Source organism: Python bivittatus, unplaced genomic scaffold (assembly GCF_059951505.1).
Source record: "Python bivittatus isolate LINGU-HERP-01145 unplaced genomic scaffold, Pbiv_v1 ctg000370_np1212, whole genome shotgun sequence".
Classification (NCBI taxonomy): Eukaryota; Metazoa; Chordata; class Lepidosauria; order Squamata; family Pythonidae; genus Python; species Python bivittatus.
Genome location: NW_028277062.1, coordinates 1,050,827 through 1,062,815, shown reverse-complemented (window position 1 = coordinate 1,062,815; position 11,989 = coordinate 1,050,827). Strand labels below are relative to the sequence as shown.

Here is an 11,989-nt window from a genome sequence, read left to right as displayed (position 1 = left end):
TCACGCTTGGCGTGGTTAGTTTGAACGTAGGAGAGATGCGTGCCTGTGCGCGTGAGTGTGTGTTGTGCAAAGGCCACGAGGGAGATGCCCCGTGGCCGAGCCGTCGCTTGAGCCGCTCGCAGAAACGGATCGCCTCTCTTCCCTGGGTCGGAGCGGAGTCGGGGCAGACACTCCTCCAGGGAGGCGGCGGGCACCCCCTCGGAGGGCGAGCTCTTGCGCGGAACTCTCGCGGTGCCCGGCGCCTCCCTTGCCCGCCAGAGGGCACCCGCGCCCCTCCTCGCTCCTCCCCGCCCGCCCCCGCTTTTGCTCCGGGCCCGCTGCGCTTTGCGGGGCCGCGGCCGGCGACCCGGGGCAGCGCCGGGGGAGAAGCAGCCGGGAGTGCTCCCGGGCCGCGCAGGCAAGGCAGGCAGGCAGGCGTGCAACCGGAGCAGCAGCGCCCGGGCAAGGCTGCTGCGGCTCGGGGGCGTGCAACCGGGCCGGGGCCAGAGGCGGGTTGCGCCCGGCGGTCGGCCCCTTGCAGGGTCCCTGGAGCGGCGCGGGATCCAGAGGCGACTTGCGCGGGGCCGGCCCGCGATGCAGAGAGCTCTCCTCGCCGGGCGCCCCGCGTCCAGCCTCCTCGCCAGGATGCGCAGCGCCCAGGCGGGGCGCTCGCTGGCCGACAAGGTGGCGCTGGTGACGGCCTCCACCGAAGGGTAAGCCCCGCTCCGCTCGTCCAGCCGACTTGGCAACGCTCTGGGGACTACGACCCCCAGAATGCACTGCGGCCCGCCTAGGGGGTCCTGGGGGATGGTGGTCCCCGCACAGCTGGAGGAGGCCAGGCTGGGGCACGCCGCCCAACCGAAGGGGTGCCGAGCTTGGGAAAAAAGAGATGCACCGGCGTTGCTGGCAGGGGGAAGCCCTTTGCACTCCCCCAAGGGCGCTCTTGCACTTCCTCGGGCTTTGAGGGCATGTTGTCACAAACCCGTCCTTGGTTTAAGTTAAACCGTGGGATAAATTTTAAGAAAAGATGCGAGCCAATTCTTGCATTTCTGCTGAAGATGTGATTTTCGGGGCGGGGGGTTATTTCTAAATTGGAATCCCTGAGTTTTGACTGAGAGTTTATAAGGGAAAACCACTACTGCAGTGTTTCTCAACCTTGGCCACTTGGAGATGCCAGGACTTCAACTCCCAGAATTCCCCAGCCAGCAAGGCTGGCTGGGGAATTCTGGGAGTTGAAGTCCTGGCATCTCCAAGCGGCCAAGGTTGAGAAACAGTGGATCGGATTAAAAACCTTCATGTGTTCTCCATGCATTTTATTTGAAAGTGCCACGGGATCAACCCACTTTGCTACTTTTAAACAAGTATTTCAGAGTCTCTTCCAGATCCCCAAGCGGCAGACAGGAATCTGGAAGAGGCAAAAGTCCAAATGTTGAGAATGAATAGTTGATATATTAACAGAAGCAGGCATTTCCGTGCAGCCACGATCCTCTCTGCCTGTTCTGCATGGTAAAACCGAAATCCAGTATAATGAGATTTGCTTTGGAGAAAACAGGCACGGGTCATCGTTCTACCTCGTGCTATTTCAGTGTGTCTCAACCTTGGCCCATTCAGATGGGTGGACTTCAACTCCCAGAATTCCCCAGCCAGCTCCCCAAAGTGGTCTGTCCCCCATTCTGAAGATCTCACCAACCTGGCCATTCTTCCCCAACTCCGTCTTTCCGCCTGAACCATGAAATCAATCGCACATTTAGGTTTCTATTCATATTTTGGCCTTGTGTTTACACAAATCGTCTTGTGTTTAAAACACATACGCTAAATAAACGGAGCTTTTTCTAAGCCCACCCTGATTGGGCCCTGTTCTCATTCATTTTTGGGTTTCCAGATGGCCCAACCTCTCTTGCTGAACTCTTCCATCCCGTTCCCACCCACTCATATCACTCGACAAAACAATCTTCCTAAATAACCTTATATCAAAAGGCTGCACAATTTTTCCCCAACCTTTTCTCTAGTTCTTCCTTTATCACCGTCACTGGAACAGAACATGCAATGACCTGCAACTTTTGTATGCGTTGACCACAACCTGTTTCCTGACCTAATGAAATGGAAAAATATTATGTTTATATTATAGCAAAGACTTCTTTATTCTGCTCCTTCTGCCTTTCAACCACCCGGTGCGTTCCTCTTTTCCCCCCCTCCGGTGCAAAATGCCGTATTTTTTGAGTAAATCCCACTTCAGGCTTTGCTTCTTGAAATAATGCCTTCAACACACATGCTAATCGTTTCACTCTGCTGTAGTCTTCGATCCCAGCCGGGCGTGGAAGTTGCCAATCCGGCTGATCTGGATTGGAGAAAGCTGTTCTCGGGGATCTAATCTCAGGCACGTGTCAGTGAAACGAAGGTGTATCTGTTGTGCGGTTTTATGACGTCTCTTTGCCTGGTTGCAGGAATCTCGGAATTGGCCTCGTTATAAGCTACATGAGGCTCTTCTGCGTGTCCTCCAAAATTATTGGAGCCTGGGCTGGTTCAGAAGTGGGCGAGGGTCACATGGAGCTTTTATATTATACCTATACGTCTTAGGTGTTGCACTAGTGTTTTCACACATTTTCCAACTTAGAACTCCAGGAAACGTTTGCCAGTTTTCTTCCATCGTGGCCTGAAGGGCACCAGGAATTGCGTGAAAAGGACTCGGAGGCTGGGTAGCCCCTCAGCTCTTGCTCTGTTTCTGTCCTGGCAGAATCGGCTTGGCCATTGCACGCCGGCTGGCCCAAGACGGGGCCCATGTGCTGGTGAGTAGCCGCAAGCAGGCCAACGTGGACCGAACAGTGGCCGAGCTGCAGGCCGAGAAACTCAGCGTGTCAGGGTTGGTGTGCCACGTGGGGAAGGCAGAAGACAGGCAGCGCCTCGTGGACACGGTGAGAGCCACGTCCTTGGCGGTGTTTCGTGCACCTCGTATCACTACTCTTGAGAGTAAACAAGGGAGCACTTGACTTGGGGTTTTACACTGCTGACTCTTGAATGCTTTTGATTCTTCCAAAACCTGCTTTTCTGCCGATCTTTTTGTAATATTCAGTTGTGAAATTCCTCCGCCTCTTTTGATATTTATTTCATCCATCCTGACCCTTCAGGGTGACGAATTGCAAGTTTTTAATTACGGGGATCATGGTATCAAGCCTGTTCCAAGTCTTAACCCCGCCGTTCTGGAGTTTATTTTTTTTCTTTAAAAAGGGGGCCCGTGGGGCAAGCAAGATTTGTCATTTTGCCATTGCATTTGGGCAGAGATGCAAGTGTCCTGCAAACTCTCCACACCTCTGACCTGCAGGGTGGGTGATGGGGGTCCGGCTTCTCCCCCTTTGTACAAGAACTGGAAGTGGAGCAGGCAGTGATTCAAGGACTTCGGTCTTGGACCAGTAAGCTTATTGCAAGAATCAAATGGGAAAGCCATTAAGAAGGAATTCTAGTGACTGCCAGGTATAAAACGCAAGCCATGTTTATAGTAAAATCACATTCAGTTCTCGTGCTCCGTTCTCTCGCCCTTGTGAACAGGGCAAGAACAGCTGCCACCCTTGATGTAGCAACAGATTAACCCAGTCTCAGGCTGTTTGCTTTCAGCCTCCCAAAGTTAGTTCTCACAGTGGGGGAGTGGAAGTGGGCCAGTTGCTCTAACAGTCCTGGAGTTCCTTCCAACATTTAGGGTTTCCTAGACGGTCGTTTTGCAGCTTTACTACAGCAGCCCACTTGCACGGGGTAGGAAATCTGAGTCTTGCGCTTGGATTACGCCTCACCATGTGGAAAGACAGAATGCTATGTGGATTTTCTGCCTTGGGCCAACCCCTTGCATCATTGCAACAGAAACTCCCTGGGAATATGGTTCCTGCTGTGCAAGGCCCAGCCTGCAGCAGAGGGCCGGAGCTGGGAATAATTTCCCCAGGTTGCCTTCCCAGCTGGGCTTGTCGGAGGAGCGGGGTGGAATAAAAGTTGGTTGTCATCGCCCGTGCCTGTTGCAAAAGATAACTATTTCCTCCCATTTCCAGAATATTTTTCCGCCGCCTTTGCAGTTTCAGGAACCTAAATGGAGATTTTGTTTCTTGCAGAATGGGCAGATTGGAGGGCTGGCTGTTGTCTCGCCCTCCTGCTCGGAAGATTTAGCTTGATCCGTTTTTTGCCTCCCGTTCCCAAGAAATTAATTTGATCGAGTCAGCAAAGGCAGTGAAGATTTTGGCTTTGCTTGTCTTGTGAAACGGTGGTGAAAACGGGTGGTGCTTTGCATTAGAAGTTGGGCTAGCTTTTAAAGCAGACGATGATGATGTTGAATTCTCACCTCTTGCTCTTAGGCACTTGAGCGCTACGGGGGAATTGATATTTTGGTCACCAACGCAGCCGTGAACCCGTTTTTTGGAAGCATCTTGGATGTCCCGGAAAACGTCTGGGACAAGGTGAGAGCCGGAGAAGAGGACAGACGAGAAACAGACATCGCCTGGGGTCAGAAGGGCGTGCCCTGGGGCAACCTTAGCCTTGCCAGCTTATCAGAGGAGCGTAATCCAGGCCCTGCTGATCCGTTGGCAGTGCCAAGCCAAACGTCCCCAGGAGGCTGCAGAAATGGACAGGGGAGTCTGTTGGGGACGCATCACATCGCTGAGCCTCCCCTCTTCCGGATGGGCTGGACTTCACTCATCATCCCCAGCCAGCAGGAACCCCTTGCAAAAATCTTTTCCCCCTTTATTTATTTTAGATATTGGATATCAACGTAAAAGCCACCGCCTTGCTGGTCAATCTGGTAGTCCCTCACATGGAGAAGAGGGGGTGAGTGTGTCCCGACAGGGCTATCGTTTTGGTGTATTTTCCTCTTAATTTATATATTGTGTTTCAGTTTGGAGCTCGGGGGGGACCCACTCAACACAGCTTATAGTTTGTCCATATGCTAGGTATGTTTGGGCTAGAAAATCATCAGGTTATTTTCCCCCCCCCCCATTCTTTTTCTCCCCGCCCACTCTGTGACCAGCTTTGACTACCTCTGCTGGCATTTCTTTTCTTTCTCCCCACAAGCATTCCAAGTTTCTAGTCCTCATTGTGAACTTCTCCAGCCCTTTGCAGCTTGCTACGCCTTCACCCATCTTCTGGGAAGATGCCGCAGAGAAAAAGAAGGCCCCGATTCTGATCAATCCCGGGGTGTGTGAAGAAGGGTGGCTTTTTTCAAGAGGCAGAGTCTGCGCTCTTTCCCGTTCTCCGTAAAATGCATCCGCTACGGAACACAGACCGGATTCTTGGTCTTCGTGGCCGAACCCCGTGGGCTCAAAGAACAGCAGTCGCCCTCTACCTTCAGAATTTTATTATGAAATAAAATTTTAGGTTCTTGAACCTTCTTTCAGTAGATTAGGGGGCTATCCCAGAGTCCTAATTAATGTTCACAACAACCCTGCGAGGTAGCTCGGGAGAGAAATTCCAGGTGAATAGAGGAATAGGAGAGGAGGAAGGAAAGGAAAAAAATTTTATGCCTCTCTCAATCCCTTGCTTTGCTTCGTTACAGAAGCGGCTCCATTGTTATCGTATCGTCTATTGCTGGATATACGCCACTTCCAGTGAGTTGAGCGCATCTTTTCTAATTATTTTGCGTGCCTCGTGATGTGTCTGAAGATGAAATAAAAGAATTAGGCAGGGAAGAACAGCATTTCTTCCGCCTTGGCCCTGAATATGAGCCAGCTGTGTTACGCGGCTGCAAAAAAGGCAAATGCAATTTCCGGCTGCATCAACAGAAGTTGATTTTCAAAATCATGGGAAGTAAATCATTCCCCTCTATTCTGCACTGGCCAGAGCCCTCCTGAGCATCGCAGTTTAAGAAGTATTCAGAGAAATTAGCCTAGACTCAGAGAGGGGCAAGTAACCAGGATGATCAAAAGAAAAGACAAAATTCTGCAAAGAGAGATGTAAGGAGCAAGGCCTGTTTAGTTTTGAGATCAGTCTGGGGGATGGGACGGGGGGTCAAAAAAGTCAAGCTGGCTCTTGAGGGTACCCCTGATTCTGCTTGCTTCTTTTCTTCTCTGGTAGGGCCTAGGGCCTTACAACGTCAGCAAGACAGCTCTCTTGGGCTTGACTCACAACCTCGCCATTGAACTGGCTTCCCGCAATATCCGCGTCAACTGTCTGGCGCCCGGCCTGATCCGCACGAAATTCAGCTCGGCCGTGAGTACCTGCAGGCGGGAAGATCTGCTTTTCCTTCTAGGGCAGTGTGTCTCAACCTTGGCCCCTTTAAGATGGGTGGACTTCAACTCCCAGAATTCCCCAGCCAGCCATGCTGGCTGGGGAATTCTGGGAGTTGAAGTCCACCCATCTTAAAGGGGCCAAGGTTGAGAAACACTGCTCTTAAAAGTTGAGTAGCAAAACAACCTAGGATAAGTTCTTTCTTGAACTGGTGCCCAAAGCCGAACCAAACTTGAAAAAGTTGTGTTAGTTTTATAAACACTCATTATTCTCTGTCATCATCACCGCCAATCAGTTGCTCCTTATTCGGGACGATGGGCTTGCTACCCCCAGAAATGAGAAGGAACAGAGCAGGTCAACTCAACTTACGGCTGTTTTCTCTTCCTAGTTATGGCAGGATGAAAACTCAGAGGCCAGAATACTGGAAGCCCTGCGGATAAAGAGGTAACTTCTAATAAATCGGAGCTCTCCAGGAAAACGATGGGTCAGTGGTCTGACTCGATAAAGTTGCAACAAACTTTGGCTGTTCTTTTTGGGGGGGGGGGATACCTTGAAATTGGCAGGCAGATTCTGAGGTGGTTTGGAAGGCCTCCCCCATCTCCCTTTCTGGCAAATGTGGTCCACGGCTCTCTAGCTAGCTATTTATTTTTAAATTTATTTTATTTTATTCTTTTGCTTGTATGTATGTGTGTGTGTGTGTGTGTGTGTATTTAATTAAAAGTTTTCAATACAATAAAAGTATAGAAAAGAATTTGAAAGAAAAAAGAAGAGAAAAAGAACGTCCTTTTGATTCAGGAGCTCAGGACAGTAGACGTAGTCCTGCTTCCTCCTGTTTCCCCCCCAACAGCCCTGCAAGGTAGGTTGGGAAGACAGAGTGACTGGCCCAAAGTCACCCTGGAAGCTGCCGTGGCTGAGAGTAGACCTGAACTTGGGTGTCCTGCTCCGAATACGACACCTTAACCACTGTACCCCACTGCCCTTCCCTCCTTGAACCCCAGACAGAGCTGGGCTAGCCAGATCAGCTGTTAAACTCGCCATGCAGCCCACCTTTCCTGACCCAGTGGCCTGCAGAAAAGGCCATACCTGCTGAGGATGATGGGAGTTGTAATCAACGCATCTGAAGACCACCAGGCTCCAGCCTGTTCTGTATTTCCAAGGAGCTTCTGCCTTTGTCTGATAAGGGGTCTCTCCAGATACCCCCTGGATGTTAACATTAATGTCTCAGGCAGCCAGGATTGCCCTCACCGAAAGCCTGGACTTTGTAGTCCTTCCAGGCTGGAAGGAGCTAATGGTCAGCTGATCAAGCCCAGGAACGGTTATCACGCAGCTTAAGGAATCTGGGATGCGGAGTAAATCCCACCGTTGGAAGAATTTATGGGAAATATGGGTGTACCTTGTACCCTTGTAAACGCGGCCGTGACGGGGAGGAAGAAAGGAAAAGCTCCGTCGTGGAGCATCAACCCCTTGTAGGAAGCTGAGTGAGTTCCAGATGTTTCAACAGCTGCACTGAAAGCCTTTGGCACCAAAAATTCCTGCCTCCGGTTCGCCAACCCAATTATCTTACGCCCAGCCCACCTCACAGGGTTGTTGTGGCGGGGAAAATAGGAGGCAATATGAGTTGCACAAAATAAAGGCAGGATATACACGTTAAGACATAACCCTTAATTAAATGCATAAATAATGTGAGCAGATCACGGCCAGCTCCCCTGTAAAATTTTCTGTCCAGTCAATATGCATTGCTGTCTCTCAAGCAGCCTTGGAGAATATTCTTCTTTTTTAATTGGTTATATCTGTACAGACATATATCTGTATTTTCTTTTTCTTTTTTTAATTTTAAAGAACTCTTTAAAGAGTGTTGTTTAAAAGACTTAAAGAGATGTAAAAAGAGATAAAAGATACATTAAAAGAACAGAAGGGTGAAGTCCAAATAGTAAGACAGAAATAGGTATAGGTGGGATCTACAAGATCAAGGAGATTACAGGGTTTTTTTTTCAATATATCGTTTGCGCTTTAGAAAATGAGGAAATGTTTTGTATCCCTTTTTAAAGGAAAAGCTAAACATCTCTTAGCTTTAACACAGTATAAACCACTAACTAAATTATAAGCTATAATAAATGAGATCAGTCCTTAAAATCTTAATTTCCCATGAAATTGAAACATAGGCTTTATACCTAGAAAAACCTAAATTTGGGGGTTAGTATAAATCCATGTATTAAATGATAGCCCAGGAATGGTTTCTGGTTAAAATTGAGTTTTCTATTCTGTCTTGCTAAATGAACAATCATCTAGGACGGTGTTTTTCAACCTTGGCAACGTTAAGATGCGTGGACTTCAACTCCCAGAATTCCCCAGCCAGCATGGCTGGCTGGGGAATTCTGGGAGTTGAAGTCCACCCATCTTTATGTTGCCAGGGTTGAGAAACACTGATGTAAATGGTTGATCGCTTTTCTCCCCAAAGTGTTTGGATTTCTTTTTGACAACTTATCCTTTCTTTCCCCCTATATCTTCTGCATTTACCCCGGGACCTGGAATCAAGTTAAATGTTTATAGAATTACCTGCACCCAAATTTTTCCTTAGAGAAATTGCCTGATCTCCATTCTAGAGTCCAGGAATGAGCTTGCAAAGCGTCGCTCTTCTGTTTGTGAAAGAATTTGGTGGACTTCCCTGTGGCCAGTGCACGTATCCATTTGCCCTGGTCTCCTCCATCTCTTCTTCCTCCCTGTGACTTGACCCTCAACTGCACACAACTCTTGCTTAAAACGGCCCGCCCCAAAGATGGGCCTCCAAACAGCCCCACCTTTCCATTACCAGTGTTTATTCAAAAGGACTCCAGTGATATTTGGGTCCCCATGTGGTTAGGAGAGGGCCTGGGTGCGTTTAGGGACTCTCGCGCTGGGAGGGGATCCTACGCCGATCTTGAAATTAATTTTAGACCTTCTCCAGATGAAATCAGAAAACAGCAAAGTGGAAGGCAGGCCACGTCATAAACCAGTAAGGGACGAGAATGAGAGACCTTGACTCGTGGGCCTGAATGGACACAACTAACTCATAAATGGTCAAAACCATTTATTCACTTCACTCAGACCCCAACAGGCTTCATGCAGCCCTTTAGACTAGCCTAAAGTGGGACTCAGGATTCGGACGTTATCTCAGCACGTTAGATGGAGCAGGCAATCGTGATGAACATCGTGTGATTCTTTGGGGCAGATCATGTTATGCGAACGCACCAACTATGTTTAATTAAGCTGGGTTGAGTGGGTAGCGTATTGTGGGAATTCTGGGAGTTGAAGTCCACACATCTTAAAGGTGCTGAGATGGAGAAACACCGGTGTAAACCTTCCCCCGCATTATTCAGCTTTTCTCCTGTTTTTGAGACTTTCCTCCTTCGCTGCATCTGTTCTCCCATCCTCTGGTTCTCCTTCCTGCTTGCTCTGCCTCAAGCCACCCACGTTCCTCTCAGGAATCTCTCAAGCATATGGGTGGGCAGCTTGCAGCCCACAGACCCAGGCAGGCCCAGCCCTTTTTTTGTAGCCTCCCAAAAGTGAGAATTGGCTGGAAAGCCCATAAAATTAAAGGAAATCAGGGTTGAAAATCAGGTTGGCTTCGTGTGTTGCAAAAACTTTGTCAGCCAGTAGAGGGCAACAAGACGGTTTTCCAAGAGACGTACTGCCCTCTAGTGGTTGAATGGAGTTTGGCAGGCTGGATATGGTAGGGCTGGCTTAATGCACCTCTAAATGTAAACCACGCATCCTCCTGGTGGAAAAACAGATAAATGTTCTCCTGATGATCTCTCTGCACTCATCTCTAGGTTCCTGTTTTAGTCCTGTGCTGTGAGGGGCACGAACATGGCTTGAGCACTAAAGCAGGATCCTTGTTTATTGCAAACCAGTTGATAGATACAACCCATTCACTTCCCCTTCTCCCCTTCCCTAGCCAGATCAGTTAATTGTGTGCCAAATAGGTTTTAGCAAGTGGCCTGAATGCACTCTCAAAACAAGCAGCATTGATAAACCCAGAATAAATCCTGGTTTATTGTGCAAAGGATGCCACAAGCCAGGTGGAGCAGGCTACATGCTACACAACGTGTTTGGCAATCATTTAGCTGAGATGGTGTGCCATGCATCTGGAAGACAATGATCTGAGGAAGGCAGGGTTAGCCACCCCAGTTAACTGGAGGGGACACGTCCAGAATGAGAACAGAGGAACTGCATCGCCACATATCTTCCTAGCTAGGATCCTACAGCAAACATCTGGTTTGTTGGTCACACAAAGCCATTGTTTGTTTTAATCATGGTGTTATTTATTAAGTTTAATTTTGGCGCTGCCCAACTCCAGAGTGACTCTGGGTGGAGCCAAACAGTTTGTTCGACAAGCCGTTGTGTTCAGAGGCTCAAACGTTTGGGACTCTCTTGCATAGTAAAAAGGTGATAAGAGGAGAATGGGGTCTAAAAATCGGGCAGCATGGAGAAACTGAGTAGGAGAAACTTCTCTTATTTCTTCACCCCCAATCCAGTGAAGCTGACGGGAAGGAGATTAAAAGCAGGCCAAAAGATGTGCTTCTTCACACAGCACATCAGTAACCTGTGGACTTCATGACCATAAGGCATGGAGACCACAGGAGGTTGGAGGAAATCCTGGAGGACGGGTTTGTTGAGGGCCATCCATCCTGGACTCTCTTACCTGCATGTTGAGAGCAAATGCCTCCAACTTACAGGGGCACAACTGCAGGAGAGGGAAAGGTCTCTGTCTCCTTGTGAGCACCCTAGACGTGGTTGGCCACCAGCAGAAGCAACATGGTGAACCAGGATGGGCCTTGGCCAGATCCACCAAAGCTGTTCTTGGTTTTATGTTCTCTCCAGTCCTTGTATGCCTTACAAAACACAAATACCACATCACCCTAACCTTAAACCAGGCAAACTCTGTTCTGGATGAGTGCGATGCGCAAACCCAGCCTTTGAGTCTCCTATAGGTTCTCTGACCACTAACCAGATCTCCCTCCTCCCCGTTCCCCAGGATTGGAGTCCCATCTGACTGCTCTGGCATCGTCTCTTTCCTTTGCTCTGCGGACGCCGACTACATCACGGGGGAGACGTTTGTGGTGGCTGGTGGGGCCCCATCCCGTCTCTGATCAGGGGGTCGTGATGTCTTCCTGTTCAGCTATGATGATGGAGAGATGATTGTCCAATGGTGCCCCAGAAATAAGAAGTAGGGTTAATTGGGGGGGGGGGTGTCACAGGAACTCACAGATGATTGTTGCTGGATCAGCTTGCTTCAAGGGAGACGGAGGTTCGCTCTCCTGAGAAGAGGTGGTGGAGAAAAAAAAAGTGCCATTCTTCTAACTTGTTGGGGTCTCATTTCGGGTTTTATGTGCAAAGAAATGAGGTCATTGAGTGCGGCTGAGTTTTAGGAATTCCTTTTCACACATGCATGGAGACCCCGTGTGCACTCTTGCTTTGGATCGAGCTCTGGGTCCTGTTGAGTGAAAGGTGGCTATCGGGGGGCATCTTGGTTTCTCCAACTTCACACCTTTGGGTTGATGGGACGTGGGAGGGTTCCCCAATGCTTCATGGCCTTCCCTATGAAATTAGGAGGGGATCTTTCCAGGGGGGACTTCTGTGGGGACCCCTGGTGGAACCGTGTTGGAAAAAGGGGAGCAAGATCTGGAGGACTCGATCCCAGATTGGGGGAACGGCTGTGACAAGGATCTGGGGAGAAGGGAGATTTGGGGGGGGATTTGGGGTGGTGCTCATTCTCTGCCTTCAGTGCCTTGTGGCTTTTAATTCAAATAAAGATACCTTTTGAATCGCCAACCCT

The 11,989-nt window shown here is 49.4% G+C and overlaps 1 protein-coding gene across 1 annotated transcript; it reads left to right on the top strand.

Moving 5' to 3' along the window:
* Positions 1–266: 266 nt before the first annotated feature.
* LOC103056418 (dehydrogenase/reductase SDR family member 4-like) lies at positions 267–11,878 on the top strand. The gene is made up of 8 exons (XM_007437308.3): positions 267–692; positions 2,714–2,891; positions 4,311–4,412; positions 4,709–4,779; positions 5,504–5,555; positions 6,022–6,156; positions 6,563–6,618; positions 11,189–11,878. Exons 1-8 carry the CDS (start codon positions 574–576, stop codon positions 11,301–11,303), a joined length of 828 nt encoding a protein of 275 aa, XP_007437370.2. The 5' UTR covers positions 267–573; the 3' UTR covers positions 11,304–11,878.
* The last annotated feature ends 111 nt before the right edge of the window (positions 11,879–11,989 follow it).

Coding starts and splice junctions, on each gene's coding strand:
- LOC103056418 (XM_007437308.3), top strand. CDS start 574: ATGCAGAGAGCTCTCCTCGCCGGGCGCCCCGCGTCCAGCCTCCTCGCC. Junction 693..2,713: donor GTGACGGCCTCCACCGAAGG/GTAAGCCCCGCT, acceptor CTGTCCTGGCAG/AATCGGCTTGGCCATTGCAC. Junction 6,157..6,562: donor GCACGAAATTCAGCTCGGCC/GTGAGTACCTGC, acceptor TTCTCTTCCTAG/TTATGGCAGGATGAAAACTC.